The sequence below is a fragment of the Rutilus rutilus genome, assembly GCF_951802725.1.
Source record: "Rutilus rutilus genome assembly, chromosome: 20".
NCBI lineage: Eukaryota > Metazoa > Chordata > Actinopteri > Cypriniformes > Leuciscidae > Rutilus > Rutilus rutilus.
This window is the reverse complement of record NC_140225.1, coordinates 22313409-22329142: the sequence shown is the minus strand read 5'-3', so window position 1 is coordinate 22329142 and position 15734 is coordinate 22313409. Positions and strand designations below refer to the sequence as shown.

The following is a 15734-nucleotide window of genomic DNA, read 5'->3' as shown; positions in this document are numbered from 1 at the left end:
TTAAGGTTTATCAAAATAAAAAGTAGATTGCAAAAAAATATATACTACCGTTCCGAAGTTTGGGAGTAAGCTGCTTATGCTTAGTTGCTTACCAATTAAGGCTTGAATTTTTTTTTGAGTAAAAACAGTAAAACTGAAATATTATTGTTATTGCAAAATAATATGTCATGCTGCTTAATATTTTTGTGGAAACCATGATAATCTTTGATTAATAGAATGTTCAAAATGTCTTTGCTGTTACTTTTGAACAATTTAAAATATCCTTGCTAAATAAAAGTATTGATTTCTTTTTCTTTTTTTTACTTTACCCCAGTTACACACTTTACCCCAGTAAATACTTCTCAAGGTGGTTTAATGCTATTTAAATTAATTATAAAAAAATAAAACACCACCAGAAATACCCTTTATGAAAGAAAATCAGTGACAAACATATGCAGCATCTAATTAAATATCTCAAGCAACGAGAAAGTCAACAGTGACAATAAATGAAACTAAATAGTGCATCGACTGCCCAAGCAAAATGACTAAATGAATCAGACTTCCTAACACTCCATATGAGGGACAAAGAACGTTCTAGAAAAGCATGATTATTGTGTCAGTTCAGCAGTAAAGTGCTATTTTCAGTAATTTGTCATTTAACACACTTTATATTCAAAGCACCATATTGTACATGGACTGACAGTTAAATTGAATCTGAATGTGTGTTTTTAGCTTCACTAACTAGTGTTAGTGCATTGGCATCCATGTTCTCCTTGTATTTTTTCTTTAGTCTTGCCTGAACAATTTATCAGATGAGTTTATCCAAAAATGTGTCCATTCACAGTCGGAGATCATCCTGTCTGTCAGGCTATTGTTTGAAACCACTGAGATGTTTTCATTGGTCTAAATGTAGTACAGTAGCTGTGACAAAAGTCAAACTCAAGAAACAAGACGCTTGAAAAAAGTGAAGCTTCTATCCAGTTATTAAAACTATTGAAAGAATAGTACTATATTTTTGAGTGAATCACACAACACTGTACGTGTTACAGAAAGAATTACTCCTCGTTTTCCTTTTTCATTTCTTTCACACACTATTTGGTAATTTACTGGCACTTCATCAAACACCATCAGGAAAACTTAGAAATGGGAAATCTCATGTATGAATACTTTAAAAGGATGAGAGAGAGAGAGAGAGAGAGAGAGAGAGAGAGAGAGATATCAGACTTGCAAGAGGCTGAAAATTAGTTTCTTCTCAAATAGATCATTCTCGATTCTCTCTAGGCACGTCTGTCTCCTGCTTTCACAGGCAGAGTGGAGGAAAATGCACATTATTAAAATGATATATACTCTTACTTTACATGCTGGCAAGATCAAAATGCTTTTGGATAAGAGGAAGACACAGGAGAGAGGCTAGTCTAGATGTAGCCAATTATGGGACAATGGCCGGATTATTACTAAAACTGACCACATTTTCAAAATCACTTGGTTGGCTTACTCGAAGGCATGCTTCACTCAAGATTTCTCAACAAAAAATAAATCATATGGCTTTGGAAGATATGCAGCAATGCAAAAAGAATCACGTTGGCAATGTACACACTGCAGCTAAATTCGGTTGTCAATTCATCTTTTAGTGCTTAATCCTGTTCTGTACACACACAGTTCAGTCCTTTAAGGGAGTGACAACCGCAATGGAATTAACTTCCAAAATGCAGGTAGTGAAAAACACATTTACAAAAATGAATGAAGTAATTTAGCATGCATCAGAAATGTTTTTCTCTTCTTTATGTGCCGCGCAAGAAATCACAGGGAAAGCGGTACGAGCCTCGACTCATTCGTGTTGCCAGATCTGAATTATTATCAAAATGATTGAACCCCCAAATTTTGTGCAGAATCTTTTATTCTTTATAACTTCCAATAGCCGCTGCCTGTAAGTGCTTAGAAGCTTCTGTCACCTCTCCACTGCAATCTCGGCCCATTACTCACTTGAAAAAGCTTCCAGATCACTGATAATCTTTGGTTTTCACGTTACCACTGCTTTCTTCAAATACCACCAAATATTTTCAATAAGATTTAGATCTGAAGACCGTGCAGGCCACTCAACAACATTCTACGACTGATCCCTGAACCAAAGTAGGTTTGGATGTATACTTTGGGACGGCTGTCCTGCAGGAAAGTCCATTGATAATCAAGCTTCAGTCTCTGATACTTCAAAGAATTCATGATGTCCTTCCTACAATCAAGCTTTCCACTTCCTGCAACAGCAAAACACCCCATAACAAGACTAGACCACCTCCATGTTTGACCATGAAAATGGTGTTCTTCTGCTCATGAGCCTTTTTTGCATCAGACATACCGCGCTGATGGGTCCAAAAAGTTCCAGTTTGGTCACATAACTCCATAAAGAATTCTTCCAGAACTCCACAGGTCTATCCAAATTAATTTTAGCATATTCAAGTCAGCCTTTTATGTTCTTCTTGGTCAAGAGAGGCATTCTGCAAGACGTCCCAACATGAAGTCCATGCTTGTCTAGTGTTCCGCTTATAATGCTCATTGAAATATTTTTTCTTTTCATCAAGTCATATTGCAAGTCTTTGGCAGTAAATTGAGGGGTTTTCGCAGTTGCTCCGATCAAACATTTTATTCCCTTTAATGATATTGTGCTTTATCTTCAACACCCTCAAAGGTTTTCTGGTACAACAAAATTTAAACTAATGAATAAGACTGCCAGCTGTGTCTCTAGACACTTTCAGTGTTTTGGAAATCTTGTATCCAGACTTTGTAATGTAATAAAAACAATTTGTTCTGTACAACTTTTGTGAGAGCTCTTTTGGCTTGGTCATATTTGCTAACTTTAGCACATGCATGGGCTAAATGTATGTATGTGTAACAGCACAAGCCAATTCAGTTTTGTTACAGAGTTTCCAAAGCCTTAATTGTGTTTCAACACAAGTCTGCACCATACCATACCAGGGTTTTTCCTACATTGAAATTTTTTTGGCGGCCGCCAAAACGATTTTTTGTCCCGCCAAAGCCTTATTTGATCTGTAATTGGGTTTTGTGAGTGAAGCAGGCTACTGACGGAGTGACGGAGAGAACGATCACAGCACCGCGCGGATTCTTATATGCATCGCGATGCGGACGTGGACGATTCTGAATTGATTCACAAATGTCAAAAAAATCAAATCTCTAAAAAAACATAATATTGACGGAACGCAAAAGGCGGAACTCTAGCGGACGTGCAGTGCGCGTGCAGTCTGTGGCGCGCACTTAACAGACTCGCGCACATAACAGACGCATGATGCCTGAGCGCCAAATTCGAACGGCACCCTCTTCGTTAAAAGCTAATGTAAAATTGGCAATTTCATTGTTACCTATTTAGTATTTTTTGTATGAAAGCTGCTTTCAGTATTTAGTTTTCACATCAATATACTGTAAACCGATCTGTTATACTTACATTGTACTGCCCTGCAATATGTGCAATGCCAGTCACAAAAAGTTACATTTTGACTGTGCTCTCTGCAGATGTTCATTCACTTTTTTTGTATAAGCTGTTTTTGATTGTGGTATACAGCAAACATTTCAAGTCATACCTCTTTATTATTTAGTTGTGAATAAGAGAGGCTTTGTATGTTACTAATTATTCAGAATATGCATAAGTCCACAAGCATTATATGTGAGCTGCTGGTACATAATTCTATATTTTTGAACGAAAACTGTTTGTGAATTTGCTACAGCAAAATGTTTTTTGTCTGAAGGATTATATTGCTCATTGGAAATAACCAGAGGATGTTGGTTAGAAGTCTATTATTAAATGCTAGAGATTCAGAATATGCTGAAGTTTGTATTAATTTACAAGTACGCTACTAGTACAGGCACATATTTATTTTCCTGTTGGTTCTTTGCAATGTTCAAATAACTTCCATTTGTTTTATTAATAAAATTATAGGAAGATGGAAGTAAGTTCGTTATGGGTCATCATAAATACTTTGCTTTAAAAGTACCAAGTAAAAAAAAAAAAAAAAACGTTAATAATCGATAATCGTTACCCTCTGAATCGTAATCGAATCGAATCGTGAGGTGCCTAGAGATTCCCACCCCTAATCTGAAATGAGAAAGTAAGTGTGCTTACCTAATTTAGCAAGAGTGTTTAGTAAAATTTAGCCTTAATAATCCACAGTATGTATAGGGCTATGACAATGTGTAGTAAATTACCTAAAAAAAAAAAATCACAAACTGTTTCTTTGTATTTATTTTAAATTTAACATTTATTTTCAATATTGGGCTTGCGGATCACGTGGGTACTAGGGTACTCTTTGCTGTGTGTGGATGACCATGTCGGTCAGCCACCACCGAAGACCAATTTTGACCCAGGAAAAACCCTGCATACAAATAAGTGACATAAAAACAGCAGTGTTGAATAATTATGACACAGCTGTATTACAAAAAAAAATCCTATAACTCAAAAGCATCACTCCTGAAACTTTACAGTGTGTAGGTGGCCAAACTTAAATTATGCTTTTCTATAAAATTTGACAGTCACTGGTGATTACTATGTTCATACAATGAAAGAATATTCTTATAGCCTCTCCTTTCCATGCCGCAGAAGAAATAAAGTCATGAAGGTCTGAAAAGTCCATTTATCTCGACATGGAAATAAATACGCTTACAATGATAGCTTAAAAAAAAAGACTTTTATGGATTTGCTGAGTAATTGATTTCATGACTACAACCCTAAATTAGACTTAATACGACCAGCCGGTGTAATGGACTTCTGCCGAGTGAGACCTCATAAGTGAAGGCAGTGTTTCGAAGCGCACCAACCTGGGCACTGTGACATCAATTCACTTCATCACTGAGCTGTTAAATAGGGACATCAGAGGCCATATGTCAAATATGATGGGATGCAACATTCTAACACAGCCCATATTAAACTAATCTCTGAACATTCAGATGAATAAACAAATAAATGCTGCCATTGCTACAAAAAGCCTCTCACGGTTGCTATAAGTTTGTTCAACCATGCTTAACATTAGGACATTGATATGGTAATGTAATGTAACATAATATAAATCAGTGAAGACTACTAAAGCACTGATAATAATAATAATAATAATAATAATAATAATAATAAAACATTCCACAAGTCTTCCATTGTCAATGCTACCCCAAACTTATACAATTATTTGAGCCAGCATTCTGTTTCATTTTGGCCATTCAAATAAATATATTGCAATTGTGTTTGGTGGTTTTGTGCCGATAGTGGCACATAAATTACAGACTTCACCTTTAAGAGTTTCATTTTGGTCACAAAAAAAAGGAAAGAAAGAAATATCTGCCCACAACTTTAAGAAAAGTTGGTCAGAAGCTGAATAAATGTGTGGTATGTCTACTCTAGGTAGTGGCTTTTATCAACCACTCAGTTAGGACTACTGGGCGAACATCATGTCATGCAATTAATAATCATGAGCTAAGCTCATAAGCTTTATATTGTGCTTTTCAGATCGTTCCCACGCTCCTTTCCTCTCATAAAAATGAATACCAAACATGCAATTAACACATCTTAGCAGAATCATCTGTTAAACAACTAATGGAAAATAGTCTGGGGGAGTAGAGCCTTCTCTTTCCATGTGACGGTATCATTTCCTGCAAGTAAAGTGAGAGATGTTTGGTGTTTGTGCTGGGGACTCTTTGACCCCTCTTCTGCACCCCTTCGACACATCCAGCTGACTAACACCATCACCTGTCAGAGATCAGCTTAATTGAGGTCTGGCAGGGTGTGTGCATGTGTCTGTATGGGGGTCCGGGTAGACAACTTGGCATTCTCGTCCCCCAAAACAGCACTCCACCTCCAGCCAGGGAGACTCACAGTTGGTCCCCGAGGGCCGGTCTGAGCAGCAGAGAGAAAGCCCCACAGCAGGCCGCTGACCACCAAGCGTTAGATAGAGCAACAGATCGCAAATCATCTGACCCACGGCCCCTTCAGGGTCCCGGGGAGCAAACAGTGCGTTTACAGTTGTTTAAAAAAAACGCTAAAAATATCCTCCCTTTCCCTGTGCAGATGACTGAGTGTTATTTTCCACTGGTGAAACGTGTGGAGGTACAAGAGACATCCACTGGGTTGCTGAATCTCTATGGCCAACCCAGCAGGTGTGCTTGAAACCACAGAGAATAAGACTATGATGAAACACAAATTACCAAATGACCTACAAATGCTAAACAATGTACTACTTTAGTGCGCAATGCACCATGTGTTTCCATGCTAGGATAAAGTGGCCCCAAAATCTAAGACTTTCGGACAGTTAATGTATTAATCTTATTGCTTTAGATGAATTATCAAACCAAGTGGTATTTGCAAAACAAATTATGCTAGACCTTTTCTCAGAACCTCTTCTAGCAATTACATTTAACTTACTGGTCCCAGGGACATTTTTAATGGATTTATGTAGTCAGTTCTCCTTAAGTTCACACAGATGTAGCCCATCACGTTAACTATGAACATACTGAAAGTGTCCAAATGCTTTGTCTTAATCTTGAACAGTATCCTAAAGCAATAAGTAAGGAGAGGCTGTGTCGTACAGTGATTTTATCACAAGAAAAAATTGTGACAACCTAAAAAATATATATATAAACTACAGTTCAAAGGGGAGGAACTTAATATTTTTATTCAGCAAGGACACATTGATTAAATGTCAAAAGTGACAGTAAAGACATTTATAATGTTACAAAAGATTCAAAGAATTCAAGTTCGTATTCAAAGAATCGTAAAACAAAATGGTGGATCTCTGAGTGGAGGCGGGGCTAATTTGCATATTCATAGTAGTGTTGCACGGTGTACCGATACTTCAAAAGTATCGCGATACTCGGAAATTAAAAACGTCACGATACCTTAATTTATCAGTATCGATACTTAAAAAAAAAAACTAAAAAAAAACGCCTCCCTATGGACGTCTGTGTTTTTTTCCTGACGCACCGCTGTCAGTGTCATGTGACAAAACACTACAGCGAGATGGCTGCATGTGCGAGCACAAGTGGTCCACGACTCGTAGAAAAAGATGACGCGAGGAGTGACATATGGAAGTACGTTGCCTACCTTGCTCTGTTGCACGGTGCACCAATACTTAAAAAGTAAATCGGAAATTAAAAACGTCACGATTCCTTAATTTATTAGTATCGATACTTCTAAGAATGACCGCATTCCAGATTTGTAAAGCCGGCGACACACTGGCTGCGGTTCGTGTCCGTTTTTATTTCGGCTCCCATGTTAACTGCCTGCGTGACACACGAGTCTGGGCGGGCGCAGCTCGAGACGCGCGGAAAACGCGTGCATGCTATAAATAGAACCGACGCCTATTTTTCACGCGTCACGCAAGCGTGTTGGAAGCGTTCCCAGGCAAAATAGAAAAGGAAAAGATGTTTCTATGTCATTTTGACACGAATACATATTAATAAATGACATTTTGATGTTTGAAAGTTTTGACATAAATACAATATAAATGTAATTGAAAAAAATATTATCGATTTTCAAATATTGCACCTCTCAATACAGAACGAATTATTCTGTAGCCTATTTTGCCGTCAACACTGCCGACGTTGTCTTTGCTGCTATATATTTATGTTTAACATGAAGTATAGGCCTTCCACAACTCTCTCCCCACATCAAATATATCACCAATGAGGCTTATCATATGTTACCAATATTAAACATTGTTTAATATAATCGCTGTTCATATTTTTATTCAAAGTTCAGAATCAAGATAAAGTTCTTGTTTCTTATGATAAATGAGATAATGCTGCTAAATTTATAAAAAAAAATTACCTTGAATGTCATTGCTCTAATTTATTTTTTATATTTTTATATTTCATATTTTGTTCAAATGTTTAATATATCTGCTCATATGTTCATTTATTAGTGTGTTATATGATTAGAATGTTGTCCCGGTTTTAAAATAAAGCACAGCAATGATATTTGAGAGTGTTTCTCCCTTTCAGGAAAAGTATCGAAAAAGTATCGAAATCGCAATACTTGACTTGGTATCGGTATCGAAACAATAATTTTGGTATCGTGACAACACTAATTCATAGATATACTAAATGAGGCAAGGGTGTAGAGATACATTCAAGCTATTTTTAAGGCATTCAAGGAAAACAACTTTTAAATATGTCATTTTGGTGATCAAAGATGAGTTTTAAGGGATAAAATTATTGACTACAGGGGGACTACTAGTTTATATTTATATTGTAATTTCACTCAATCCCACCTACGGCTGATTTGGGAGTGTGAGGCACTTTTCTTTTATTTAAGAAAAAATATTACAAATTGTTAGTCAAAAAAAAAAATGGAAAGCTCAGTATCACAAGGAAACCAAAATTACAAATACAGCCTATTTCTTACATGTATGCATTTGGCGGATGCTTTTATCCAAAGCGATTTACATTACATTCAAGTTGCATTTGATCAGTTCATGCAGAATCAAACCCAAGACCTAGGGATTCCTAGAGACATTTTTTTTCCACTTTTTGTCAGATGTTTTTAGTGCAAACACTACACTTTTATGTTTGTGTCATAATTAGTCATGTTTGATCATGACATATGACCGACTGGAACGCTTTGAAGTCGGAAGTGGCGAATTTTAACCTCAGTCTTCCCCCATATCTGACTTTGTCTGGAGCGCGCCAATCCCACCGGTTTTTCAGCGGAATACAAAGGAGTTCTTTTGAGCATCAATTTGAACTCATATGAGCTCTATGGATTCATGAATATGGTGTGGGTTCTTGTGGTCTGGACAACTTGATTTTGCCGGAACACAGCGTACATAACATGCATAGATGTCCAAGGCTGTTATGTAGATTAAACATACCTGCAATGTCTAACTAACTTAGAAGCCTTCCTTGAACTTGATGTCACCCTTGAGCTGTAAGTTATTAGAGTCATTGTAAGGCAATTAATATACAGGACATGATTCCCCATTACAGCTAGATTTCTCTTCTAGGCGACAGTCCATTACAGTCACCTCTCTTTCTCCTTGGTCGAGCCCACTGCCCACGGTCTGCAAATGAATTCTGTCCAAATTATTCAACATGTCTCACGGCTCACCTCACAGTTTATCCTTATTAGCCAATGTGAGGGGAATTATCTCAGCGAGCTCGTGATATCTGGGTCATTCCATGTCAACACACCATTAAAAGCATCCGCGACATCTACATAGTCTTTCTACCGGATATCATCTGAAGTGAAAGCAAGCTTACACCATGAGAAAATATCGGTTTGCTCTGCAGGAACCCAATAACGGCCTGGCATATTATCAAAACTTGAGAGGCGGAAGCTCGTGCGAACCGCTTTGAGAATGCAGTTTGTTCAGCTAGGCAACCAGCGCTCTGTCCCGTACCGGCCTCTCATGGAGATTTATATGAGAAGCTGTCAGAAAGGCGAACCAGAACACGCAACATGTGGATGTGGGCATTAATTCAAACTCCCATCATAACATGCTCATCACAGCACTGATTCTGCAAGGAACTGTCCTACTTTCTGCTGTCCAGATGCGAGAAGATTCTGCACATCATCGATCACATCCAAACTATGTAAACATATGGACATGCACATTTGCTGCAATAACTTCCAGCTTAGCCATCACAGTTAGCTCTACGTTGTTTTCAGACAAAACGACCATCTGACTGATGTGCGAGTGGAAAAGTAAAAGGCACAATATCAAAACCTCATCAATATTTGCCGAACTTACTCAGTTGGTTTAAACAGGGGTTTGCTCCCCAGTCTAAACAATAGCCTGTCGTCCGTCACCATGCCTTTTCTCAGAAGGAACTTCTCAGCTAAATCGAATCCTGTAAACAAGAGGAGAAAAAGAAAAACATACATTACATTTATGCATTTGCCAGTCCAAAGCATTTGAGTGTAAACATTTGGGGAATTGAAAACATGACCTTAGCGCTGTTAGCACAATGTTCTGCTAAAGGAACAACGCTAGCTTCAGGCTAAAGAGATTTTCACTAAATGTCGTTGCATACAAACTGCTGAACACACATTTGTAGTCTGTAGTTTGTAGTTAGCAAGGCATCACTGTATTGTTATTCATCAAAAATGTGAATAACATAAACCTGTCATAAACCTCTAAGTCCATTCAAATTTTATTTTGTAGATGATTTCAGCCTTTAGACTCATTGTTTTGATACACTTTATACTTTTTTGATAATCTCTTTAAGTCTGACAGAATAGCAAATCTAACACACAATCCATGGCATTGTGATATTTGCATACCAAATCGTTATTGGACAATGTTCTTGCATTCATTTGTATATTAAATAGTGATTGTTTTTTTCTTTCGTGCTATCTATTGAACCATTAACAATACCATTAATAGTGTAAAACTTACGTTTTCTGGGTTTTTTTGGAAGAAATGTATAGTTTTATTTTGCAAGTATGCATTAAATTGATCCAAAATTTATACTTCAAATAAAGCAGCACTGTTTTTAACATAAGAAATATTTCTTGAGCGCCAAATCAGCATATAAGATTGATTTCTGAAGAATCACGAGAGACTGAAGATGAGAGTAATGGCTCATTACACACAAACGTTACATTGTAAAATACATAGCTATGTATAGGTAGATGCCACATCCGACCGCTCCAGACACTTCTGCACGCCCACCATCTTGGAACTTTCAAAGTGTCGTCACTCACAGTAAAAATCAATGATGCCACAACATTGCGTAGCTTCTGGTTGTGAAACCGCCAAGATTTAAATTCCTGAAGAAATGGGATAATCTTTCACAGGTGAGAATGTGTTTTTTTTTATGTATTAACTCAGTATTATAACTTTTTACTATGGCACTTTTTAATGTTTTTACTTTTACTATGGTCAGTTTTTAATGTTGGTTTAGCTTCATCTTGTTGTATTGTGTTAGTTTAGAAAATCATACATGGTTCTAACTACGGTTGCTCGAATGTTCACGTACTGGCTTTGACCGTTCCAATATGGCGGGCGGCTTATGTATAGTGTCCCATAGAAACAAACTGCTCTGTCAGCTTCAGCCATGTACAACATTAGGGACGTTTTAAACAGCCTGCAGTTTGATGTTTAACAGCATTGCATACGGATGAACTGTGCTTGATTTCTGTTTGTATATACAGTGTATCTTTGTTTGTACCTGTGAATTCTCTGTGAATGTTCACACTGGTATGCCATATCTCATCCAGCTTTAAGGAAGGACATGTATGATCTGCAGAAGAGAGGAATATTATACATTAATGAAGCAATTGAACTGTTAAGGGTTTCAGCTTGTTTAATTTACAGTTAATTGTTTTGTTGTTTTTTTTTATTTTATTTTTTATGACACATACCTTTAGGTCTTGGCTACAAAAAAAACCATTCCAAAAATTCTTACACAGGAAATGATGAACTAAAAACTTTGATTTGAAGCAACAACAAAAAAAAGGATTTGAAAATCAGACAAAAGGTTGCTTTAAAGAAGGAAATAACTACAATTCCATGGAGCATTGCAAATGACAATCAACTAAAAATGATAGATACATATAAAACTATTGTTTTGAAGATGTTGATTGAAGATGTTGAAACAATATATTTCACATTTATTGGAAAATATGCATATTTATATACAAATACTTAAGTAGTTTGAGAGCATAGGGAGACTGACAATTACAATAATATGCAGAGCTTCATGGAAGTGTGCAGGCAGTTATTTTGGTGCGATTTCCCAGTGGAATTTGTTCAGAATCATGGTTAAATGTTTCATCAATAATTCTGCTGTTATACATGATTATTTGAAATAACATGAGCTGATGGCTTCAAACAAAAACATACATCAATCAACAACCTTGCAGCTCACAGTCGGTCTGCATTCAACATTTATAAAGTTAAAGTTAAAAAACAATTCTCCAATGGAGAAAATGAATATGATTTTTATTTCTGAAACCCCACTTGTTTACTCTATTACAGTCTTTTCATTGAAGCTAAACCAGTAAAACAACTATGAAAAAGCAAACATATAAAAATGTAACATCCAAAACCATCAAACCATTGCTTTGGTTGACAGATATTGTAAATTAATAAACTGTTATCAAATTACAAAATGTAAAATGTGTGACAACTTGCCGCAACCTTATATTTATTTAAACCACCCCGATCCTGAGAACACAATTCAATATTTCAGTCAAAAGCCCTATTCGGACGGGATTAACTTTACAAGGGTAGATAGAGTAATGTAATTTTACCACAGGACGTCTGTAATATTAATGGCCAATTCGCACGGGATAAGATATCTCAGTATAACTAGCAGAAGTGGGAGGGGTAACTCGATTTGCACATCGCCGTTACCCTCCTGTCGTCATGTGCGTATTACGTTGCTTCCTGATATCACGTGCGCAAACACATATAACCTATAGTTATATCTGGTCGAACGATGTATTAATTAACTTCAGATTGGAGTGTGTTGGTAATAGGCACTTTCCTAACAAGTGTACAAGTGCACTGTAACAAGTGCTTTCGATCTTCTTTCTGATCTGAATGGTGTGTGGAAAACACTTGAGTTTTGCCACAGACTCGTCCCAGCGACTAGAACGCTTTTCAAGCGTCGATCTCCATACTTGGAAAAACCGCGGGAAACTACTTTTAAACACGAAATGATGAAATATTTACTTACATATTTACAGCGGGACTATTCACACGGGATTAGCCTGAGGTCATTTTTCCAGACCTTTTTACTTAAGGTAAAAGTCGCCGTAATCTTTACTGACATATAGGGCTGTAATCAACCCAAGAAAATCTTGGTAGACGAAGTCCTAAAATTTTCGACAAAAAATTATGTAAAAAAATAAAATAAAAACGTTAAATGAATTAGCTGCGCACTGTGCGCAGTACTTGGTAGCCTTGTTGTCCGCCTAAATGAATTATAAATAAACATAAAAAACTAGTAGGCTATTTGCTGTATATTAAATTGGCCTAATTATTTTGCACTGAAATGAGTCTGACACACGAGCCTGGGTTGGACTAATCCAAAAGAAGTGAAAACAAGGGGGGTGTTCTGAACACAGACTGTTACCTGTGAAACGGGTGCTCTTAAAACACCCCCATTAGCAATTAGTGCTTTCCACCTGATGAAATGAACGCGGCAAAACTGATGAAATGAACGCGGCAAAAAATCGACCAGTAAAGCACTAAAATCACAGAGAATCTCACCGAGAATTATTACTTTACCCCACCTCTCCATGTTAAACTAGTCCCGTGCTCCCGGCCGAATAGGGCTAAAATCCACCTTTGTTATATTAGTCCAGTCATTTTATGAAAAAAGGTTGAACAAATTACAACAGAAGCAAACTCAACTGATTTTGTATCCTCAATATGTCCTGAGTAAGGAAAAAAAAGTCCCGAAGAATCCCTTTAGGGGAAAGTTTAAAAAAAGACCCAAATATAGCCTATTCATATGCCTATTCATTATTTTTCTTACGTGAATAGGGTAAACATTTTAACCTTTAGATATCACCATGAAAATTACTTAGTTTATTTCTTACATCAAGACAAACAAAAATTGTATTACAAGTTTTTTTATATTGTTTGTTAACATGGACAAATGGTGCATAATCTAATTACGTATGTGCTAATTTGCATAAATTTCACAACAGATCTAAACATTGGGTCTAGCCGGGTGAAAATGTATTGTTGAATCTTGTTGAGACACATAACAGTAAAATACTTAATGTTAAGGTCTGAATGGAACCCATTTAGGCTACCAATGAGCATTAATACATGGAGGCAGGAAGAAGTACTTTAGAAACCAGCCTTTATTAATTTTTAAGAGATGGGGTTTGGGGCTGGGTCCGTGGGACTGTTTCTGGGGATTCACTTTTTATTTTACTTACCTTTTGTCTTCTGCATTCTCCTTACCATTGTCTCCTGTTCTTCCCTCAGACTCGTCCCCCAGAAACAGTCCCACGGACCCAGCCCCAAACCCCATCTCTTAAAAATTAATCAAGGCTGGTTTCTAAAGTAGCCTACATCTTCCTGCCTCTATGTATTAATGCTCATGGGTAGCCTAAATGGGTTCCATTCAGACCTTAACATTAAGTATCTTACTGTTATATGTCAACAAGATTCAAGAAGACATTTTCACCTGGCTATACCCAATGTTTAGATCTGTTGTGGTATTTATGCAAATTAGCACATACGTAATTAGATTATGCACCATTTGTCCATGTTAACAAACAATAAAAAAAAAACGTGTAATACATTTTTTGTTTGTCTTGATGTAAGTAATCAACTCAGTAATTTTCATGGTGATATCTAAAAGTTAAAATGTTTACCCTATTCACGTAAGAAAAATAATGAATAGGCGTATGAATAGGCTATATTTGGGTCTTTTTCTAAACTTTCCCCTAATGGGATTCTTCGGGACTTTTTTTTCCTTACTCAGGACATATTGAGGATACAATATCAGTTGAGTTTGCTTCTGTTGCAATTTGTTCAAGGTTGACCCCCATTTTGGCTTAAAATGACTGGACTATATAGCTGATTTAGTAATTTAGTAGTTACTGAAGTAGTAGCCTAGTTACTGAAACCCCAATGACCTCTAGCCGGGTCAACCCACCAATGACATTGGCAGCCTGACATTGCTGAAGGACGAATTCTTCTTCATCAAGAACAATTATACCAAATAAAGAGGATGCTCACACGGACACAAATGAAACAACACACAAACATATCTACATCCACAGCCGCACACCCACAAAACACAGCATTAACAGGAAATTCCAAAAATCAGCACATCTGCTGGCAAACTGCCGACTCTTAAGGAGAAGGAGCACATGCTGTAAATCCTCTCTAAATCTCTTCCTGGATGTCACGCTCACACAGTGGATCACGGGAGATAGCAATCCACTCAGCTGGCAAAAATATTGCTTGCCTGTCCTCTTGTTCAGGGGACTCTCATTCGTGGGCATTTACACTGTGCAATAATATTCCTTAAATCGCCCCCAGGTTAATCTGAATGGGGCCGATAAAGCAATTCTATCGGACACATAACACCACAGCGGATGTGTCCTGGTGCCTTCTGACTAATGCCACCCAGGTCAAGGGCTTGACACCATGTCCTCGCAAGAAGGAATTTCAAATAGCTGTGCAAGAGTCCCTGCTTCTTAAAGAAGGGCGAGACGCCTTTCATCACAAACAATTCATTTGCATACAAGGATTCCGAACAAGAAAGCCGAAACAGAGCGCTAATTAAAGTCGATGACAGCGGCGCTCTGCACCCCGAGAGGTGAAGTCAACATTGACCTCTCGTGCGGAGACGAACAAGGCTTGAAAAACCAAACAGGCGTAATATCTTCTAATCAAACCTTTTGTAAACGGACAAGAATAAGCAAACATCTCAGTGACAGCATACATACCTATTCTCTCATTCACTGCCATTCCTGAAGTAAAAGGAATGGAATTTACGATCCACAGGAAAACAGTCCATCTGAGATAGTGATTCATGTCGTCTTTGGCACATGAGAAAGGGCCCCTTGAAAACCTACAAATAGAAAACAACGTCACTTTTACAACTCTTTGATGCTCTTCTGGGTAACGCAACACCACTTGTTACTGTCTGTATGATGACCGATTGCTTTTCCTTTTGATATGCCTTCACAATTCAGTTACTTTTCATTAGCTTTTACTGATAAACAACATTTGAAACTAACTTTAGTGTCCTATAATCAAGGATAATCACTATCAAATGGATATTAGCTA

The 15734-nt window shown here is 37.2% G+C and overlaps 1 protein-coding gene across 5 annotated transcripts in view; it reads right to left on the bottom strand.

The window, feature by feature from the left end:
* Window positions 1-15734, bottom strand: part of LOC311279387 (uncharacterized protein) — a 190672-nt gene that overhangs the window by 173479 nt on the left and 1459 nt on the right. For all 5 annotated transcript variants that reach the window (XM_084390838.1, XM_084390839.1, XM_084390841.1 and 2 more), the window contains exons 2-4: window positions 15392-15516; window positions 11140-11211; window positions 9717-9816 (exon numbers count right to left, since the gene is read on the bottom strand). In XM_084390838.1, the coding sequence (XP_084246964.1) occupies window positions 9717-9816; window positions 11140-11211; window positions 15392-15516 (297 nt within the window). The remainder of the gene's footprint in view (window positions 1-9716; window positions 9817-11139; window positions 11212-15391; window positions 15517-15734) is intronic.